Source organism: Salvelinus alpinus, chromosome 20, assembly GCF_045679555.1.
Source record: "Salvelinus alpinus chromosome 20, SLU_Salpinus.1, whole genome shotgun sequence".
In the NCBI taxonomy this organism is placed as follows: domain Eukaryota; kingdom Metazoa; phylum Chordata; class Actinopteri; order Salmoniformes; family Salmonidae; genus Salvelinus; species Salvelinus alpinus.
The window spans coordinates 12456975-12479541 of record NC_092105.1 but is presented as its reverse complement, the minus strand read 5'-3'; the positions used below and the strand labels follow the sequence as shown (position 1 = coordinate 12479541).

The following is a 22567-nucleotide window of genomic DNA, read 5'->3' as shown; positions in this document are numbered from 1 at the left end:
TGTGCAGGTGAATGACGTACGGCACTCTTTCCTACACGAGATACCGTAATTCAAGGCAACAGGTGGTTGAGTGCACAGGCATTATCAGCTGCGACCATGAAACACTTTTTTGGGGAACCGACATAAGGATTGCCGGTGGTAGATGATGTGTTTGAATGAATTTGAATCAAACTTTATGGAGAGCAGTTCATATTATCCAGCTGGGCTGTGTTTATTTGCATATGCTGTTTTTAAGACCTGCTAAGAAGCCCTGTGTTCATGTCAAGGGAATGCATTCGGCAAAACACCATTCAAAGACAATTTTTTGTTAGACCCATCTGTAATGTCATAATTAACTATATTGAACTCTATGTCTAGCAGCAATGGGGAACTTTGGTTGCAAAGGGATAGCAAATTAGCAATCATTGGTTGCTAGAATGTCTCTTGATGGGTCATGACCTTTGGTTCCTAGAATGTCTCTGGTCGGAACCAAAGATAACCCCTACCTTGTCACAACACAACGGATTGTCTCAAACGCATTAAGAAGGAAAGAAATGGCACAAATTAACTTACAACAAGGCACACCTGTTAATTGAAATGCATTCTAGGTGACTACCTCGTGAAGCTGGTTGAGAGAATGCCAAGAGCGTGCAAAGCTGTCATCAAGGCTACTTTGAAGAACACTTTTTTGGTTAACATATTTACCATATGTGTTCCATAGATAGTTTTGATGTCTTCAATATTATTCTACAATGTAGAAAATAGCACAAATTAAGAAAAACCCTTGAATGAGTAGGTGTGTCCAAACTTTTGATGGGTACTGTATATATACACTACCATATACTGTATATATATACTACACATTTTTCATCAATTAAAATAACATCAAATTGATCAGAAATACAGTGTAGACATTGTTAAACACCAGTCTCAACGTCAACAGTGAAGAGGCGACTATGGGATGCTGGCCTTCTAGGCAGAGTTCCCCTGTCCAGTGTCTGTGTTCTTTTGCCCATCTTAATCTTACATTTTTATTGGCCAGTCTGAGATATGGCCTTTTCTTTGCATCTCTGCCTAGAAGGCCAGCATCCCGGAGTCGTCTCTTCACTGTTGATGTTGAGACTGCTGTTTTTTACGGATACTTTTTAATGAAGCTGCCAGTTGAGGACTTGTGAGGTGTCTGTTTCTCAAACTAGACACTCTAATGTACTTGTCCTCTTGCTCAGTTGTGCACCGGGGCCTCCCACTCCGATTTCAATTCTGGTTAGAGCCAGTCTGTGCTGTTCTGTGAAGGGAGTAGTACACAGCGTTGTACGAGATTTTTAGTTTCTTGGCAATTTCTCGCATGGAATAGCCTTAATTTCTCAGAACAAGAATAGACTGACGAGTTTCAGAAAAAAAGTTATTTGTTTCTAGCCATTTTGAGTCTGTAATCGAACCCACAAATGCTGGTTCTCCAGATACTCAACTAGACTCAAGAAGGCCAGTTTTATTGCTTCTTTAATCAGGACAACAGTTTTCAGCTGTGCTAACATAATTGCAAAAGGGTTTTCTAATGATCAATTTGTCTTTTAAAATGATAAACTTGGATTAGCTAACACAACATGCCATTGGAACACAGGAGTGATGGTTGCTGATAATGGGCAAATGTACGCCAATCAGCTACAATAGTCATTTACAACATTAACAATGTCTACACTGTATTTCTGATCAATTTGATGTTATTTTAATGGACAATATATATATATATAATATATATATATATAAGTATATGCATGTCCATCCAATAATATATGGTGAGCGTATTAGCTTAATTTCTTCAAGAAACCTGACTACATTTAGGGAACATTGTCTCAGGACATTATCTAACAACCAACCCAGAAGCAGAGGACCAAACAAGAAAATGTTCTGTCATGTTCTCAGAACCTTCTAGGAACATTATTGAAATGTCTTCTGGGCTGTGCACTAATAACTCTGTGGCATCAGACCCTCTGGGCAATCCATACCATATGATCACGGACCTTCCTGGCCTCACATCTCAGGCGGCATCCATTTTAGCAGGACAGAATGGACGGGCCTCATCATGCTGGATGATAGTTTGCCTTGGGCACTACCAGATGTCAGGGAAAACAATAAAAAACCCACACAGACTCTAGGAAGGAGACGTTTTACAAGTAGACACGCAAGTAACCAAACGTGTTAGGCATGAATGTTATGATTAAACAACTATCATATAGAAAGAACATCTGACCCAGTTGTGTAAAACAGCAGATAAACACAGGAGCATGCAGTATAAAGCAGACACTTATGTTGGGGCAATAGAAGAGGCTTCATATTGGCACTGGAAGCGGGAGGGAAGGAGCCTCCTCCTCACCCAGATGCCAAGCCTCTGTCTCTTCCCACACCGCCTGCAGATGGTTTGCCAACCCTCCCAAAGCTTGGCATGCACACTCAAGAATATATCCACCATTGTGTTACTCACTAGAGGGCTAACTAAGACAAGAACAGTGAAGGCATTCCGGACATTCGTTGAGAAGGAGGACGTCTCAAGGAGATATCCCTGGTACTAAATGACTATTGGACACACAATGGTAGAGCATTCTGTTATTACAAAAACATGGTATTAATGGACTTGACAAAAATGCTAATTCTGTTTCTGTAAGAAAATGCAAGGGTAAAGAGTAAACAAGTTTATTCGTTTTTTTCCCTTCATGAAATAGACTTGCCAAATCACAAGTCACCTTTGAAGGTTAAACCTAGAGAGATTATGAAATTTTGATGAGATTGAAGTGCAAACGTATCAAGTGCATTGTAATGTACCTTGCTGAAGTATCAGGACTGTGCCCAGAGCAAAATGAGGCACAGGACAGTCAGGACAGTCAGGAAAATAAGGAGAGTCACGACAATAAGGACAGATAGAACAGTCAGCGTGGTCAGCAAGGTCAGGACAGACAGGACGGTCAGGACAGTCAGAACGGTCAGGACAGCCAGGACAGTCAACACAGTCAGTAAAGTAAGGTCAGCCAGGACGGTCAGGACAGTCAGGAGACAGTCAGGACAGTCAGGAGACAGTCAGGACAGTCAGGACAGCCAGGACGGTCAGGACAATCAGGACGGTCAGGAGAGTCAGGACAGCCAGGACGGTCAGGAGAGTCAGGACGGTCAGGAGAGTCAGGACAGCCAGGACGGTCAGGAGAGTCAGGACAGACAGGACGGTCAGGACGGTCAGGATGGTCAGGAGAGTCAGGACAGTAAGGACAGACAGGACGGTCAGGACAGTCAGGACGTTCAGGAGAGTCAGGACGGTCAGGACGGTCAGGAGAGTAAGGACAGACAGGACGGTCAGGACGGTCAGGAGAGTCAGGACAGTCAGGAGAGTCAGGACGGTCAGGAGAGTCAGGACCGTAAGGACAGACAGGACGGTCAGGAGAGTCAGGACGTTCAGGACGGTCAAGACAGTCAGGACAGTCAGGACAGTCAGGATGGTCAGGACAGTCAGGACAGTCAGGACGGTCAGGACAGTAAGGACAGACAGGACGGTCGGAACAGTGAGGACGTTCAGGAGAGTCAGGACGGTCAAGACGGTCAGGACAGTCAGGACGGTCAGGACGGTCAGGACAGTAAGGAATGGAAATGCCCGTTAGAAAAAATACCAGAAATACGTGTAATCATACTTCAACATCCAGGTATACAGCAACCATATTCTGAGATTTAAAGCAATGTAATTTGACAGAGCCTGACATCTTGTATTTCAACCATACAGACAAAGTTGACATGTCGCCCTTGTGTCATGGTAGACTAAACTAAGTTAAATTTTCTATGACATGTACATGTAATGCCTTGGAGAAGACAATCTTAAATTACTCAAGCGACAACATTAACTATCTTTCTTAATTAATTAATACTTTTAAAAAAAACTGAAATGTTTGCCTGAAAACAAAGTACAACACTTATTCCCACCACTTTGGTTTGCTGCCTTCAATGTCATGTCATCCTTGAACAAAGCAATGTGTAATTATAAAAATTTGTTTACCAGGCGAATAGGAAAAACAAGGGGAAACTCCTAAACAAAGGGAAAAACCAAAACAAGGGGAAAACCAAAGAAAATAAAACACACACACACACACACACACACACACACACACACACACACACACACACACACACACACACACACACACACACACACACACACACACACACACACACACACACACACACACACACACATGGGAAATAATCTGGTTTCAAAGGTTTGCTATGTTGCACAGAGGATAAAAAACATCTGTAAAAATACAGGGGAATCAATACAGGGGTACACAGTGCATTCGGAAAGTATTCAGACCCTTTGACTCCTTCTACGTTTTGTTAAATGACAGTTTTATTCTAAAATGGATTTAATACATCAATCTTCACACAATACCCCATACTGACAAAGCAAAAACAAGTTTTTAGAAATGTTTGCTAATATATTATACATAAAAAACAGAAATACCTTATTTACATAAGTATTCAGACCCTTTGCTATGAGACTTGAAATTGAGCTCAGGGTCATCCTGTTTCCATTGATCATCATTGAGATTTTTCTACAACTTGATTGGAGTCCACCTGTGGTAAATTCAATTGACTGGACATGATTTGGAAAGACACACGCCTGTCTATTTAAGGTCCCACAGTTGACAGTGCATATCAGAGCAAAAACCAAGCCATGAGGTCGAAGGTATTGTCCATGGAGCTCCGAGACAGGATTGTGTTGAGGCACAGATCTGGGGAAGGGTACCAAAACGTTTCTGCAGTATTGAAGGTCCCCAAGAACACAGTGACCTCCATCATTCTTAAAGGGAAGACATTTGGAACCACCAACACTCTTCCTAAAGCTGGCCGCCTGGCCAAACTGAGCAATCGGGGAGAAGGGCCTTGGTCAGGGAGGTGAACTAGAAGCTGATGGTGACTCTGACAGAGCTCTAGAGTTCCTCTGTGGAGCTGGGAGAACCTTCCAAAAGGACAACCATCTCTGCAGCACTCCACCAAACAGGCCTTTATGGTAGAGTGGTGAGACAGAAGCCACTCCTCAGTAAAAGGCACATGAAAGCGCGCTTGGAGTTTGTCAAAAGGCACCCAAAGGACTCTCAGACCATGAGAAACAAGATTCTCTGGTCTGATGAAACCAAGATTGAAGTCTCTGGCCTGAATGCAAACTGTCACGTCTGGAGGGAACATGGCACCATCCCTACAGTGAAGCATGGTGGTGGCACCATCATGCTGTGGGGATGTTTTTCACAAGCAGGAACTGGGAGACTAGTGTAGACTAGTCTAGGATCAAGGGAAAGATGAACGGAGCAAAGTACAGAGAGATCCTTGATGAAAACCTGCTCCAGAGCAGTCAGGACCTCAGACTGGGGCGAAGGTTTACCTTCCAACAAGACAACGACCCTAAGCACACAGCCAAGACAACGTAGGAGTGGCTTCGGGACAAGTCTCTGAATGTCCTTGAGTGGCCCAGCCAGAGCCCAGACTTGAACCCGGAGAGACCTGAAAATAGCTCTGCATCGACGCTCCCATTCAACCTGACAGAGCTTGAGAGGATCTGCAGAGAATGGGAGAAACTCCCCAAATACAGGTGTGCCAAGCTTGTAGCGACATATCCAAGAAGACTAATCGCTGCCAAAGGTGCTTCAACAAATTACTGAGTAAAGGGTCTGAATAGTTATGTAAATGTGATATTTAATAAAAACATGTATAGACATTTGCAAACATTTCAAAAAACCTGTTTTTGCTTTGTCATTATGGGGTATTGTGTGTAGATTGATGAGGGGGGAAAAAACGATTTAATCAATTTTAGAATAAGGCTGTAACGTAACAAAATGTGGAAAAACTATTTCCAAATGCACTGTAAATACATGGGTATAAATACAAGGATGAGCACCACCATACACAGCACCCGTAGAGTTGATAACAGGGGTATGATTTCAATGTAGTCTTGAGTTACGGTATAGGCTAGTTTAAATAGCCTAACCTGCATAGCATTAGTCTAATTATTTAAGTTAAAGAAACCTGAAGCAGTAGCCTGTAGAAAACTATAGCTTCTACTTGGAGCACATTTGAATGGTTCATTTGATGCTCAGATGTAGTCAAGTGCAGTGGGTAAGTACGCTGTGCAGTGCTTGTCTAGTGATTACACTGACATGCATCACTATCATGCTGACCAGACCGGACACGTCGCGTGCGCGAGCGTCACAAAATACATTTAGAAATCCATGTTATTCAATTATTGCACCCACACTGCTCGCGCGCGCCAACGAGCGTCTGCGATGCCAAGGGCTAAAATAGAACTCCTTTCTATTTCTGACGCAGATCGCGCTGAAAGTCCTGCCTCTCCCATCTCCTCATTGGTTTATAGAAGCAGGTACCCACGTGCCATCTCCTCATTGGTTATACCCACGTGGGTGATTGAAAGGCGAACTGTTTTGCCGGTTGTCGTGGTAATACTATGAAAGTTTAGATGCGATCACCATATAAGTTCAAAGATGAAAAAGCCTGGAAGGAGGAGAGATGACTAGAAACGATTCGGTTGGCGTTTTATGTGTGGATTAATTGTCGGAGTAGAGGACCTTGTGCATTTCAGGTAAAATAACAACCTAATGTTTATATCCCAGGACAAATTACCTAGCAACAGCAAGCTGGCTAAAGAGGACAAATTAGCTAGCAAGTGCAAGCTAACTAGCTAAATTGCCATACATGTTTAATGCTTTTCGGCCTGTCCCGAAATTAATGTCATTGGTTCAGAGTTTGTTTTGATATTTTAACCTGCGTGTCGTGATCGCGTTTGGTGTAGGGGGACAAAATAAATGTATGCACGATAGCGCACGATGGCGCACGCGCGCAGCCGGTTTGGGTTCCGTGTTAGGGCGTTTCAGGATATATATGCCACTGTGGAAAAGTTGTTTGTTTACCTTTATGATCTGATGTCTATCTTATCTGTGGTTTGTTTACTTCCACGAGACATCAATTAAATACTGGGCATTTAGCCCTTTATCATAGCTTCTAATGGGATACCATTACATACTGGGCCTTTAGCCCTTTATCATAGCTTCTAATGGGATACCATTACATACTAGGCCTTTAGCCCTTTATCATAGCTTCTAATGGGATACCATTAAATACTGGGCCTTTAGCCCTTTATCATAGCTTTTAATGGGATACCATTACATACTAGGCCTTTAGCCCTTTATCATAGCTTCTAATGGGATACCATTACATACTGGGCCTTTAGCCCTTTATCATAGCTTCTAATGGGATACCATTACATACTGGGCCTTTAGCCCTTTATCATAGCTTCTAATGGGATACCATTACATACTGGGCATTTAGCCCTTTATCATAGCTTCTAATGGGATACCATTACATACTGGGCCTTTAGCCCTTTATCATAGCTACTAATGGGATACCATTACATACTGGGCCTTTAGCCCTTTATCATAGCTTCTAATGGGATACCATTACATACTGGGCCTTTAGCCCTTTATCATAGCTTCTAATGGGATACCATTACATACTGGGCCTTTAGCCCTTTATCATAGCTTCTAATGGGATACCATTACATACTGGGCCTTTAGCCCTTTATCATAGCTTCTAATGGGATACCATTACATACTGGGCCTTTAGCCCTTTATCATAGCTTCTAATGGGATACGATTACATACTGGGCCTTTAGCCCTTTATCATAGCTTCTAATGGGATACCATTACATACTGGGCCTTTAGCCCTTTATCATAGCTTCTAATGGGATACCATTACATACTGGGCCTTTAGCCCTTTATCATAGCTTCTAATGGGATACCATTACATACTGGGCCTTTAGCCCTTTATCATAGCTTCTAATGGGATACCATTACATACTGGGCCTTTAGCCCTTTATCATAGCTTCTAATGGGATACCATTACATACTGGGCCTTTAGCCCTTTATCATAGCTTCTAATGGGATACCATTACATACTGGGCCTTTAGCCCTTTATCATAGCTTCTAATGGGATACCATTACATACTGGGCCTTTAGCCCTTTATCATAGCTTCTAATGGGATACCATTACATACTGGGCCTTTAGCCCTTTATCATAGCTTCTAATGGGATACCATTACATACTGGGCCTTTAGCCCTTTATCATAGCTTCTAATAGGATACCATTAAATACTGGGCCTATAGCCCTTTATCATAGCTTCTAATGGGATACCATTACATACTGGGCCTTTAGCCCTTTATCATAGCTTCTAATGGGATACCATTACATACTGGGCCTTTAGCCCTTTATCATAGCTTCTAATGGGATACCATTACATACTGGGCCTTTAGCCCTTTATCATAGCTTCTAATGGGATACCATTACATACTGGGCCTTTAGCCCTTTAGCATAGCTTCTAATGGGATACCATTACATACTGGGCCTTTAGCCCTTTATCATAGCTTCTAATGGGATACCATTACATACTGGGCCTTTGGCCCTTTATCATAGCTTCTAATGGGATACCATTACATACTGGGCCTTTAGCCCTTTATCATAGCTTCTAATGGGATACCATTACATACTGGGCCTTTAGCCCTTTAGCATAGCTTCTAATGGGATACCATTACATACTGGGCCTTTAGCCCTTTATCATAGCTTCTAATGGGATACCATTACATACTGGGCCTTTGGCCCTTTATCATAGCTTCTAATGGGATACCATTACATACTGGGCCTTTAGCCCTTTATCATAGCTTCTAATGGGATACCATTCTCCAAAGTTGGTATCCCTCTGGGAAATGTAAATTCATTCTATAATTCTATTATAAACAATCAAATAAAAGGCTAGTGGGAGTGGACCTCTCAACCCACTGGAAGAGGACCAGTCCCTCCGTAGTCTCTGAAGTTTAGCACGTCAATCTAAATTTAACCATGTCACTCCATAAATCCATCCCAATGCCTGAGATCAGTACACAAACAACCAGCCACAGGTTCACATCTCCATTCTACGCTAAGAAAAAGGGGATTTCAAGACTCCTAAAGGAACACAGAAGGATATGAGGGCTCAGAGTAGAAGTTGGCCTTGTTGAGGATCAACCAATCAACGATCAGGTTAACCTTCCCAAATCTTCCCATAATCATTATAGGTGCTGAGAGTAAAACTGATTCAGTGCAACAAAAACGGATCAAATGCAACTGGTGGAGGCTTTTATGTAGCCCATCTATTGCCTTATTCACACTATAGGGGAGGCCAGTACCCGAAGCCTACAGTTCAGCCCAGTATCTCCACTTCCAGTCCAGTACAGACTCACATTAAGCATCTCCAATCCAAAATTAAATCTAGAATCGGCTTCCTAATTCACAACAAATCCTCCTTCACTCATGCCGCCAAACATACCCTCGTAAAACTGACTGTCCTACCGATCCTTGACTTCTGGCGATGTCATTTACAAAATAGCCTCAAACACTCTACTCAGCAAATTGGATGTAGTCTATCACAGTGCCAGTTTGTCACCAAAGCCCAATATACTACCCACCACTGCAACCTGTATGCTCTCGTTGGCTTGCCCCCGCTACATATTAGTCACCAAATCCACTGGCTCCAGGTCATCTATAAGTCTTTGCTAGGTAAAGCCTCGCCTTATCTCAGCTCACTGGTCACCATAGCAAAACCCACCCGTAGCGCTCCAGCAGGTATAATTCAATGGTCATCCCCAAAGCCAACACCTCTTTGGCCGCCTTTCCTTCCAGTTCTCTGCTTCCAATGACTGGAACAAATTGCTAAAATTACTGGCTGGAGACTTATAACTCCCTCACTAACTTTAAGCATCAGCTAGCAGAGCAGCTTACCTGTACACAGCCCATCTGTAAACTAGCACACCCAACTACCTCATCCCCACCCTTTTATTTAAATGTTTTCTCTTTTGCACCCCAGGATCTCTACTTGCACATCATCATCTGCACATCTATAACTCCAGTGTTAATGCTAAATTGTCACTATTTCGCAACTGTGGACAAATTATTGCCTTACCTCCCTAACCTTACTACATTTGCACAAACTGTACATAGATTTGTTTTTATTGTGTTATTGTTTATGTCGCACTGCTTTGCTTCATCTTGGCCAGGTCGCAGTGGTAAATGAGAACTTGTTCTCAACTGGCCGACCTGGTTAAATAAAGGTGAAATAAAAATAAATAAAATAAATAAAAAACTCTACCTACTGTCCAGCCCAGCACCTCTACCTACTGTCCAGCCCAGTAACTCTACCTACTGTCCAGCCCAGTACCTCTACCTACTGTCCAGCCCAGTACCTCTACCTACTGTCCAGCCCAGCACCTCTACCTACTGTCCAGCCCAGCACCTCTACCTACTGTCCAGCCCAGTAACTCTACCTACTGTCCAGCCCAGTACCTCTACCTACTGTCCAGCCCAGCACCTCTGCCTACTGTCCAGCCCAGTAACTCTACCTACTGTCCAGCCCAGTACCTCTACCTACTGTCCAGCCCAGTAACTCTACCTACTGTCCAGCCCAGTACCTCTACCTACTGTCCAGCCCAGCACCTCTGCCTACTGTCCAGCCCAGTAACTCTACCTACTGTCCAGCCCAGCACCTCTCCCTACTGTCCAGCCCAGCACCTCTACCTACTGTCCAGCCCAGCACCTCTACCTACTGTCCAGACCAGCACCTCTACCTACTGTCCAGCCCAGTAACTCTACCTACTGCCCAGTCCAGTACATCTACCTACTGTCCAGCCCAGTAACTCTACCTACTGTCCAGACCAGAACCTCTACCTACTGTCCAGACCAGTACCTCTACCTACTGTCCAGCCCAGTACCTCTACCTACTGTCCAGCCCAGTACCTCTACCTACTGTCCAGCCCAGTATCTCCACTTACTGTCCAGCCCAGTACCTCTACCTACTGTCCAGCCCAGCACCTCTGCCTACTGTCCAGCCCAGTACCTCTACCTACTGTCCAGCCCAGTATGGCTTCTACTATCCAGCCCAGTATGGCTCCTACTGTCCTGCCCAGTATGGCTCCTACTGTCCAGCCCAGTATGGCTTCTACTGTCCAACCCAGTATGGCTCCTTTTGTCCAGCCCAGTATGGCTTCTACTGTCCAGCCCAGTATGGCCCCTACTGTCCAGCCCAGTATGGCTTCTACTGTCCAACCCAGTATGGCTCCTTTTGTCCAGCCCAGTATGGCTTCTACTGTCCAGCCCAGTATGGCCCCTACTGTCCAGCCCAGTATTGTGAAAGCAGTATTAGTCTCTCACTAATCTTAGTCTTTCTGACAGATCCAGCCCTGATCTCAATGGAGGATAGTTTCCAGTGAACTCGGCCTGGATCTGAAAGATTCCCAGCAGGCCTGACATTGACCAAAATAACCCTGGGAGCTGGATCAAGTTCAACTCTGTTTTAAGATGACCCAGAGGCCAAAGAACCTGCCCCATGCGCACGCCACAGGCCCTAAACTTGAGCTCTGTAACTACTCCCGTCACAAGTGATAGACCCATGTAGGCTACTGTTACTGTACCATCAGTATTTTTACACGTCAACTTGTAAAGAACAACACATGGAAAGTATGTAAATACAGACATGGAAATGCGATGCATATACGTAAGTGGAGGTAGGCTAGCGGTTAAGAGTGTTGGGCCAGTAACCTATAGGTTTCTAGTTTGAATCCTCGGGCCGACTAAGTGAAACATCTGTTGATGTGCCCTTGAGCAAGGCACTTAATCCTAATTGCTCCTGTAAGTCGCTCTGGATAAGTGTCTGCTAAATGACTTAAATTTCAACTTACAAGGGATAATAGAGTACAGTGCACTGCAAACTCAAGGATGTAATCAACTTGTTGTGATGCACAAATAATAAAACCACAGTATTGAAGATAAATACTAACTCCACTGGATGGGGGAGATACATAATAACTCTACTGGATGGAGAAGATACACATACCAACTCCACTGGATGGGGAAGATACATAATAACTCCACTGGATGGGGAACATACATAATAACTCTACTGGATGGAGAAGATACACATACCAACTCCACTGGATGGGGAAGATACATAATAACTCGAAATGATGGAGTAGATACATACTAACTCCACAGGATGGAGTAGATACATAATAACTCCACTGGGTGGAGTAGATACATACTAACACCACAGGATGGAGTAGATACATACTAACGCCACAGGATGGAGTAGATACATACTAACACCACAGGATGGAGTAGATACATACTAACACCACAGGATGGAGTAGATACATACTAACATCACAGGATGGAGTAGATACATACTAACACCACTGGATGGAGTAGATACATACTAACACCACAGGATGGAGTAGATACATACTAACACCACTGGATGGAGTAGATACATAATAACACCACATGATGGAGTAGATACATACTAACACCACTGGATGGAGTAGATACATACTAACACCACTGGATGGAGAAGATACATAATAACACCACTGGATGGAGTAGATACATACTAACACCACAGGATGGAGTAGATACATACTAACACCACTGGATGGAGTAGATACATACTAACTCCACTGGATGGAGTAGATACATACTAACACCACTGGATGGAGTAGATACATACTAACTCCACTGGATGGAGTAGATACATAATAACTCCACTGGATGGAGTAGATACATACTAACACCACTGGATGGAGTAGATACATAGTAACACCACTGGATGGAGTAGATACATACTAACACCACTGGATGGAGTAGATACATACTAACACCACATGATGGAGTAGATACAAACTAAATCCACTGGATGGAGTAGATACATACTAACACCACTGGATGGAGTAGATACATAATAACACCACATGATGGAGTAGATACATAGTAACACCACTGGATGGAGTAGATACAAACTAACACCACTGGATGGAGTAGATACATACTAACTCCACTGGATGGAGTAGATACATAATAACACCACTGGATGGAGAACATACATACTAAATCCACTGGATGGAGTAGATACATACTAACACCACTGGATGGAGTAGATACATACTAACACCACTGGATGGAGAACATACATACTAACACCACTGGATGGAGAACATACATACTAACACCACTGGATGGAGTAGATACATACTAACACACTGGATGGAGAACATACATACTAACACCACTGGATGGAGTAGATACATAGTAACACCACTGGATGGAGTAGATACATAATAACACCACTGGATGGAGTAGATACATACTAACACCACTGGATGGAGTAGATACATAGTAACACCACTGGATGGAGTAGATACATACTAACACCACTGGATGGAGTAGATACATACTAACACCACATGATGGAGTAGATACAAACTAAATCCACTGGATGGAGTAGATACATAATAACACCACTGGATGGAGTAGATACATAATAACTCGACTGGATGGAGTAGATACATACTAACACCACAGGATGGAGTAGATACATACTAACACCACTGGATGGAGTAGATACATACTAACACCACTGGATGGAGTAGATACATAATAACCCCACTGGATGGAGTAGATACATACTAACACCACTGGATGGAGTAGATACATAATAACTCCACTGGATGGGGAAGATACATAATAACACCACAGGATGGAGTAGATACATACTAACACCACTGGATGGGGAAGATACATAATAACTCCACTGGATGGGGAAGATACATACCAACTGTGCCCTATCAGAAGCCACCTCCTCTTTATTCATGGGGCATTAGCCCCAGCCTCTAAATCAGGAGGGTCGTGTCAGCCAACGGTAGTTTGTTTAGCACGCATCAACACGGAACACGCCTGGAAACGGCCGCTGTCCTCATCCTTCAGAAAGCACATCATCTCAGAGAGACTTTAGCCTAGGACTCACACACAAGCATAGAAGACGCTGTCCAAAGGCCTGACTGCTGCAATAAAACACGCTCCGTCCAGTCAACATGACAGGGCTGTCAGTGGAACATACATAGTTATAATCAACGACATATTGATAATAATTTGGTGGGTGCTTATGTTTGCCTTATTCCACACATGTACAAGTGTGTATTAAAATGCATGTGTGAATTGGAAATGTTTTTGTTTTTTTTGCATTCCCCTGAGACACCCTCGGAGAATGGAGTCACGGCCAGGGTCTGCCATTATCAACAGCGACCCTGGAGCAATTAGGGTTAATTAAGTGCCTTGCTCAAGTCATTAACTGAAAGAATCTTCTGTAATACGTGTGGGGGTGTGTGTGTGTGTGTGGGGGGGGGGGGGGGTCTTTTTAACATCATTGAGATTTGACTCTGAATTAAATACAGGGACTAGAGGGAGGTTTGAGTAGAGTGACGCATATCAGCATCAATGCATTTGAGTGTAATGTGGTAGCCGAGGCCCAGGGAGAGAGGTAAAGATATGATGTGTGTCGAGGTTGTGTTTAGACAGGGAAATTCAATAATGGCCCTGATGCACTTGAATGAGACAGGATATGAGATGGTGGTGCTATTAGCCAGCTCTCAGAAGGTCTGGTGAGAGAGAGAGACCAACAAGAGGGGAGAGAGAAATAGTGTGTGTGTGTGAGAGAGAAACAGACAGAGGGAGAGAGGGAGAGAGATAGAGAGAGGGGGGGGAGAAAGAGAGAGAGAGACAGAGAGAGGGAGAGAGGGAGAGAGACAAGCAGGGGCCTCCAGCATGATAAAAGCGTCACAATGGATTTGTGTTTGTCCGCCCCGACTTCAAAACATGGGAGATGGCTGAGCAGCATACCCTCCTCCCCCTAACTATTCCCCAGGTTGTTGCTGTAAATGAGAACGTGTTCTCAGTCAACTTACCTGGTAAAATAACGGTAAAATAAAATAAAAAAGCATAATCTATCTGCTCCCTGGGGAGAGGGAGATAACCTGGATACACCTTCTTGGGTGAGAGCAGGCTGTCTTAGACTGTGTGGCAGCTGTCGGCTAAGATAATGTTCAGATATCGGAAAAGTAAGGGGAGAGTCATGTTGAGAATTGGCTCTCAATTCGTTGAGAGATCCATTTGCAGACCAAACTTTGAACAATAACAGATTTGAAGGTAGCTCTTGGTATAATCCATCATATTTGTCTTGGAAGAAGGGTATTTTGTTTTGTTTATTCGCCCCATGTTGTGGACGGTTTGCACACTTTGTCATAATGGTGTGAGCAGTGTGTTCATATTCACATGTATGGTATTTTGTATTTTACTAGGATCCCCATTAGCTGTTGCGAAAGCAGCAGCTACTCTTCCTGGGGTCCACAAAAAAAACATGAATCATTACATAATACAGAACATTAATAGACAAGAACGGCTATCAACATGTAATGTGAATCTCTAGGTAAGACGATAAAATCTGAGATTAACTGATCAAAAATAGTGTCCGTTCTGTAGATAGACCAGAGTGAGAAACAGACACATTTTCCATCGTCAACAGTTCTCCTTGTTGACTCTTCTGGACGCCTCGGCCTAGGCATACTCTGTGCCGTGTAGATGACTGAGCTTCTCGAGGCAATATCACCAAGTCACGGAGGTACCTTTAACATTTAATATGCCATTTGGAGTCAGCCTTCAATACCCACTCCACAGGACTGCTCTGGGGAGGAATCCAAATCCAATGCTTTACAGTTCAACACAAAGACTCCTCACACAAAAATGTACTTGGGTTCCTTTCACTATATGAGCTAATATATTTACTGTGAACACTTGGCCATTGAAGATTTTGAGTGCAAATCCTTGTAGACTTATTAGACACGCCTGCTTCTCATGGGGTATTCATCAGTCCGAAAAACACTCTCTGGCTGTCCTATATCTCCAGGCCACAAAGTGAAGCGGCATCTTTTCCTCGAACACATACAAATCATGATTGATTTTATAAATGCTGAGCCAAGCAATACATTTTTTGCTTCATGTCATATTTTTTTCATGGCGGTGGGTTATTGTGGATGTTTAATAAGTAATTTTACTCGTGAGAATGTGAGTTAAAAGGGTGCAATCTATGGACGGGTTAAAGAGGCAGAGGACAAATATGGTGTCAGCAAAATGCATCTGGAAAGGTTTAAAAAAAGTCTAAACGGCCCTGATGGCCTTGAATGTTCTACAGTTCTGAGTTCGTTCATGTGTACTCTTTCCTCTCCTTGATGGAGTAATATCTCTGCCTTCCTCATCGTATCACAGCAAGATCTGCCAAATGTGAGCATCATCATCATATTCATCATGTTCTTCCCTCTAGCTGCCCCAAAACATTTCATCATGTCCAATCTGTGGCTTACATAACCATGCAGATGATTCAACAACAACTTGAGATTGCACTGTTGCCAAACATCAGTGTTGGGGTATACCACATGACTGAGGAGAGCGGGCAAATTTACACTACAATGCTGTCAGTAGCGATCAGTTCAACTGGTTGTGCCGCGCAATGTAAAAAGGCACAGTTCTTATTCTTTCATGTTTTTTTGTATTAATGTTTTTATTAGTATAGTTATGCTTTCAAACGTATCGGTTCTGTGAAAAAAAAATATTTCCCTTGCTTCTGAAGACAGTTCATGATATTACAAGATACAATAATTCTCATTCTTTACACTCTCCAGTCAACTCATTGTCAAACAGCAATATGACATATAAACTTGTAGAATGCCCAGGAAATCCTTTTCGTTTTGCATTAACATGTTCATCATGATAATTTATGATTTATAGGTTACCTACCCACCACATTGTGCGCTAAAATGTAAATGGGGGTAGCCTAACACTTAGGTTCCACTGTAGCCTAAAGTTTGGAAAGGTTATATAAGGTTGTAAAAAACGCATCATGAATGGGGGCTGAGAGTTAATACAAATGTAATATTGCAGGTGTTGTCTTCCTTATAAACATGTTACGTAGCATGTTGCAGTGCAAACGTACTTATAGGCTACCTTGCATTTGTTTAATATTCCAATAATTTCAAACCCTTTCAAATGTCATAGATCAAACAAAGCTGTCAAAAACTAACCTAAATTAAGGATTAAGTATTAATAGGCTATTACCAATGATTGTATGCTGATGACGGGAGTCATCATACACTATTTGTACACATGTACAAACCATGTACTATATATACATGGTTAAATAGTACATGGTTTGTACATGTGTACAAATAGTGTATGATGGGTCAATAACAAGGATATATATAGCCTCGTTATTGACCCATCATACACTATTTGTACACATGTACAAACCATGTACTATTTAACCATGTTAAATCGGAAAGAGTCTGTTGCATGTATGATGGGTCAATAACGAGGCTATATATATATATATATATAGTACACACTATTTGTACACATGTACAAACCATGTACTATTTAACCATGTATATATAGTACATGGTTTGTACATGGTTTGTACATATATATATAGCCTCGTTATTGACCCAATTAGGGGTATTCAATTCTAATTTCCCTATGGAGTTATGCAAAATAGTGCAAATGACTAACCTATCTGCTGCGGTGCGTAATTGTTTTTTGGAAGACTACAAGAAATAGGCTATTGTTATCCCTGTCGACAGTAGACTGAAATCAGTCCAGGTTGCTTTAAAAAGCATGTTTCAGGTCTAAATTTACCAGACAGAAATGCAACAGACTCTTTCCGATTATCATGGGCTTGAATTGGATATGTATAGGCTATTGATTTTAGAAAAGGAAAAGCAAATCACTTATGCATCGATACTGGAATCGATGCGTAAGTGGAAAAATAAAATAGTAATCCTAAACCAGATCTGTAAATATTCCCATTATTAATACACTATTCGAATGGTTCTTACCTGATGCGAATAGTTCACAATCCAATGCCAACGCGATTTAGAAAGTCACATTAGCCGACCAAACACTCCAGCGACCGCTTTTATTTTCACAAATGCAACCTCCGCAGCAATGGTAGTGAACCAAACCTAAAGGGTTTCAACACTCAATGAATAAAGTGTCAGACTGGAGCCGCTGTCAGATTGTGGGAGGCATTCACATTAGTCTACTTCCTGTTACATCACGAATTAGCCTACAGCTCTTCAGGAGAACCCACCAACCCACCACGCAGATTGCATGATATAGACCAGGGATGGGAAACTTTGATAGGGGTGGGGCACACAAAACGTCTGAAATCATCATGGGGCGGCGCAGTGGCTCGCGCATCTGTATACGCACATCCTTACCCACACATGTAGTCAGAGCCGGACCAAGTCTTTTGCGAAATTTTGTTAACCCCACCTTGCCAGCAAAGCATTTTAGCCGCCCCCCCTCTGACAGCAGATATAAGAAAAATGTTGAGTTAATTTCCTGCAATTCTACACATTTTGCCATGTGGCATAGAGAACATCTTGCAGTTTTACAGTTAATGCCCTGCAATTCTACACGTTTTGCCATAGTGTGGAGAGAAATGTTTGCAGTTTTTAATATATCTGTCACGACCTGCACGTATGTCTCTATTTTGGTTTGGTCAGGGTGTGATTTGGGTGGGCATTCTATGTTCTTTTGTCTATGTTTTGTATTTCTTTGTGTTTGGCCGGGTGTGGTTCTCAATCAGAGGCAGCTGTCTATCTTTGTCTCTGATTGAGAACCATACTTAGGTAGCTTTTTCCCACATGGTTTTTGTGGGTAGTTAATTTCTGTTTAGTGTTTTCACCTTACAGGACTTTTTTGGATATTCTCTTGTTTATTTTTGTTATAATGTTCAGTTTTAATAAAACAAGCATGAACACTTACCACGCTGCGCTTTGGTCCGATGATTCCTCTTCTTCAGACGACGAATACATTGCAATATTTGAGTGAGAGTGACTAACAAATTCAACGGGGGGCCGGGCCAGGTCGGTAATTCGACCATGTTTACTACAAATGTAGATAGCTGGCCACTAGACTAATTTACCAATCTAAAACATGTTAGCTGACATGGGCTAATTGAGTGACTGTCAGTGACTGACATAACAAGAAACTGCTGATGCACAAACAAATTTTGAAATTGTACCTTGTGTATTTGTCACCGATTCCTCTGGAACTTTCATTACACACATCTGGCCACTATTCCCACGGATTGTATTTGTATGTATGTGTCCTTTGTTCACCATGGTGCTGTCCATTTATTGTTACATTGTCCGTTGGTGCTGTGTGTTTTGGGCTTTCGTGCCCTTGTGGATTGCGCAGATGATCATGGGTCTCGTCCCGTGTGTTAATCATCATGCACGTGTGTTATTTATTCAAGGTACTCCTCGCTCTTTTGTTTGGGTTTGTGTCTGCAGAGTTTGTTCCAATGCATTGGCTGTAAACATTCGGCCTGGTTCTAAATGACAGGAACATACCCGCAATTCGATGTCTTCTCATATGGAAGAAGCTCGCTCTGTGAGTGTTCATCTCATTATTAGACTTGGTTTATCCCATAGGCTTTATCATAAGTAGGTCAACTGACTGACATACAGGTAACTATTTTTTACTTTAGTTTATTTGGTCAATATTTTCTTGACTCTTTCTTGAACTGCACTGTTGGTTAAGGGCTTGTAAATAAGCATTTCACGGTAAAGTCCACACTTGTTTTCGAAACATGTGACAAATAAAGTTTGATTTGAACTGTCCAAATCAGTTAAACACTTGAGTAAATGAGGGATACAAAGTATGGTGAAAGCGGGTGCTTCCACACGGGTGTGGTTCCTGAGTTAATTAAGCAATTAACATCCATCATGCTTAGGCTCATGTGTAAAAAATGCTGGGCAAGCCATACTTTTGGCCATCATTTTGGCTACCATGGCTATGCCCCCATAGGATGACAATGCCCCTATCCACAGGGCATGAGTGTTCACTGAATGGTTTGATGTGCATGAAAACGATGTAAACCATATGTCATGGCCGTCTCAGTCACCAGATCTCAACCCAATTGAACACTTATGGTAGATTCTGGAGCAGCACCAGCGTTTTACACCAAATGGTATTTCTCGTGGAAGAATAGTGTCACATCTCGAGAACTGTTTTGGACATAGTCTCATTTATAATCTATCGAGGTCATTACATTATTATAAAAAAATATGAATGTAGGCTATGATTGCAGAGAAATTCCCAACAAACGAATAGGTCATTTGTCAATTTGGAGTCATATATCATTCAAGTGAAGGCCATTATGGAAACGTTAGAACTATCATGATAATACAACACTGCCCCCCTGTGTCTAAGTGATGCACTTGTCAGTGGAGTCAATTCCAATAGCCTGCTGTACTGCAATATGAAAGGGGACTTGGAACAGAATGAACATCTGCACAAAAATGCAATGTTGATGACTATGCCAAATTAAACGTAGTCTCCAATGGGTTGCTGATATGTTGTTTTCACCTGGGTAAAAAAAAAAGACCATGGAAAAAAGAAACATGACAAGATATTACTCACATGAAGGGGTAAAATAATGAAACAGATCATTTACAGTAATTGATATAGATGATGTACAGTACTTGATACAGATAATGTGCTTTATTGTATGATATTACATGTGCAGTGCTTTTGGGATAATTAATGTTCATCATTTGTCAACAAAAAAAAACTTGTCTGGTGTCCTCAAGAAGAAAAAATAATACAATTATATACCGGTATTTGGTATGTGACAGTAAAAAAAATGTATAAAATTGTGATATTACTAAAAAAAATCTTCTTACAAACGGTTAAAAGGTTACAATAAGCAATACAACATTACACAATAGGCCAAAACAAGCCTTTTATACAATTGCTGCAAGACTACAAGGACATACCAAAGTCAAATAAGAATGATATAAATAAAGACTCATTCAAAAGTAGTGTATGTAGGAAGGGTTTAATAAGAAGTAGGAAGGGTTTAATATTAATAGGAAGGGTTTAATAGGAAGTAGGAAGGGTTTAATATTAATAGGAAGTAGGAAGGGTTTAATAGGAAGTATGAAGGGTTTAATAGGAAGTAGGAAGGGTTTAATAGGAAGTAGGAAGGGTTTAATAGGGAGTAGGAAGGGTTTAATAGGAAGTAGGAAGGGTTTAATAAGAAGTAGGAAGGGTTTAATAGGAAGTAGGAAGGGTTTAATAAGAAGTAGGAAGGGTTTAATATTAATTTGAAGTAGGAAGGGTTTAATAGGAAGTAGGAAGGGTTTCATAGGAAGTAGGAGGGGTTTAATATTAATAGGAAGTAGGAAGGGTTTAATAGGAAGTAGGAAGGGTTTAATAGGAAGTAGGGTTTAATAGGAAGTAGGAAGGGTTTAATATTAATAGGAAGTAGGAAGGGTTTAATAGGAAGTAGGAAGGGTTTAATAGGAAGTAGGGTTTAATAGGAAGTAGGAAGGGTTTAATATTAATAGGAAGTAGGAAGGGTTTAATAGGAAGTAGGAAGGGTTTAATAGGAAGTAGGAAGGGTTTAATAAGAAGTAGGAAGGGTTTAATAGGAAGTAGGAAGGGTTTAATAAGAAGTAGGAAGGGTTTAATATTAATTTGAAGTAGGAAGGGTTTAATAGGAAGTAGGAAGGGTTTCATAGGAAGTAGGAGGGGTTTAATATTAATAGGAAGTAGGAAGGGTTTAATAGGAAGTAGGAAGGGTTTAATAGGAAGTAGGGTTTAATAGGAAGTAGGAAGGGTTTAATAGGAAGTAGGGTTTAATAGGAAGTAGGAAGGGTTTAATATTAATAGGAAGTAGGAAGGGTTTAATAGGAAGTATGAAGGGTTTAATAGGAAGTAGGAAGGGTTTAATAGGAAGTAGGAAGGGTTTAATAGGAAGTAGGAAGGGTTTAATAGGAAGTAGGAAGGGTTTAATAAGAAGTAGGAAGGGTTTAATAGGAAGTAGGAAGGGTTTAATAAGAAGTAGGAAGGGTTTAATATTAATTTGAAGTAGGAAGGGTTTAATAGGAAGTAGGAAGGGTTTCATAGGAAGTAGGAGGGGTTTAATATTAATAGGAAGTAGGAAGGGTTTAATAGGAAGTAGGAAGGGTTTAATAGGAAGTAGGGTTTAATAGGAAGTAGGAAGGGTTTAATATTAATAGGAAGTAGGAAGGGTTTAATAGGAAGTAGGAAGGGTTTAATAGGAAGTAGGGTTTAATAGGAAGTAGGAAGGGTTTAATATTAATAGGAAGTAGGAAGGGTTTAATAGGAAGTAGGAAGGGTTTAATAGGAAGTAGGAAGGGTTTAATAAGAAGTAGGAAGGGTTTAATAGGAAGTAGGAAGGGTTTAATAAGAAGTAGGAAGGGTTTAATATTAATTTGAAGTAGGAAGGGTTTAATAGGAAGTAGGAAGGGTTTCATAGGAAGTAGGAGGGGTTTAATATTAATAGGAAGTAGGAAGGGTTTAATAGGAAGTAGGAAGGGTTTAATAGGAAGTAGGGTTTAATAGGAAGTAGGAAGGGTTTAATATGAAGCCTTGATTTAGACAGATCGAAACAAGATGTTGCTGTTCTTCTTCTTTATACGAATGACCTTCCCTTTGTGACGCTGATCTGAAAATGAAACAGCACAAATTAGTCATGTTTTAACATTTCTCCAGGGTACCCGTATGTCTTTAATAAAACATTTTTTTGAAACAAATAAATATAATTAAC

At 41.6% G+C, this 22567-nt stretch overlaps 2 protein-coding genes across 3 annotated transcripts in view; both read right to left on the bottom strand.

Moving 5' to 3' along the window:
• LOC139546311 (calcitonin gene-related peptide type 1 receptor-like) overlaps positions 1–18088 on the bottom strand; it is a 44091-nt gene extending 26003 nt beyond the window's left edge. The window contains exon 1 of the mRNA XM_071354543.1: positions 17817–18088. The gene's annotated coding sequence lies outside the window, so the exon portion shown is untranslated. The remainder of the gene's footprint in view (positions 1–17816) is intronic.
• A 2390-nt stretch (positions 18089–20478) lies between these two features.
• tfpia (tissue factor pathway inhibitor a) overlaps positions 20479–22567 on the bottom strand; it is a 54214-nt gene continuing 52125 nt past the window's right edge. For both annotated transcript variants that reach the window (XM_071354542.1, XM_071354541.1), the window contains exon 6: positions 20479–22465. In XM_071354542.1, the coding sequence (XP_071210643.1) occupies positions 22395–22465 (71 nt within the window). In that variant the 3' untranslated portion in view covers positions 20479–22394. The remainder of the gene's footprint in view (positions 22466–22567) is intronic.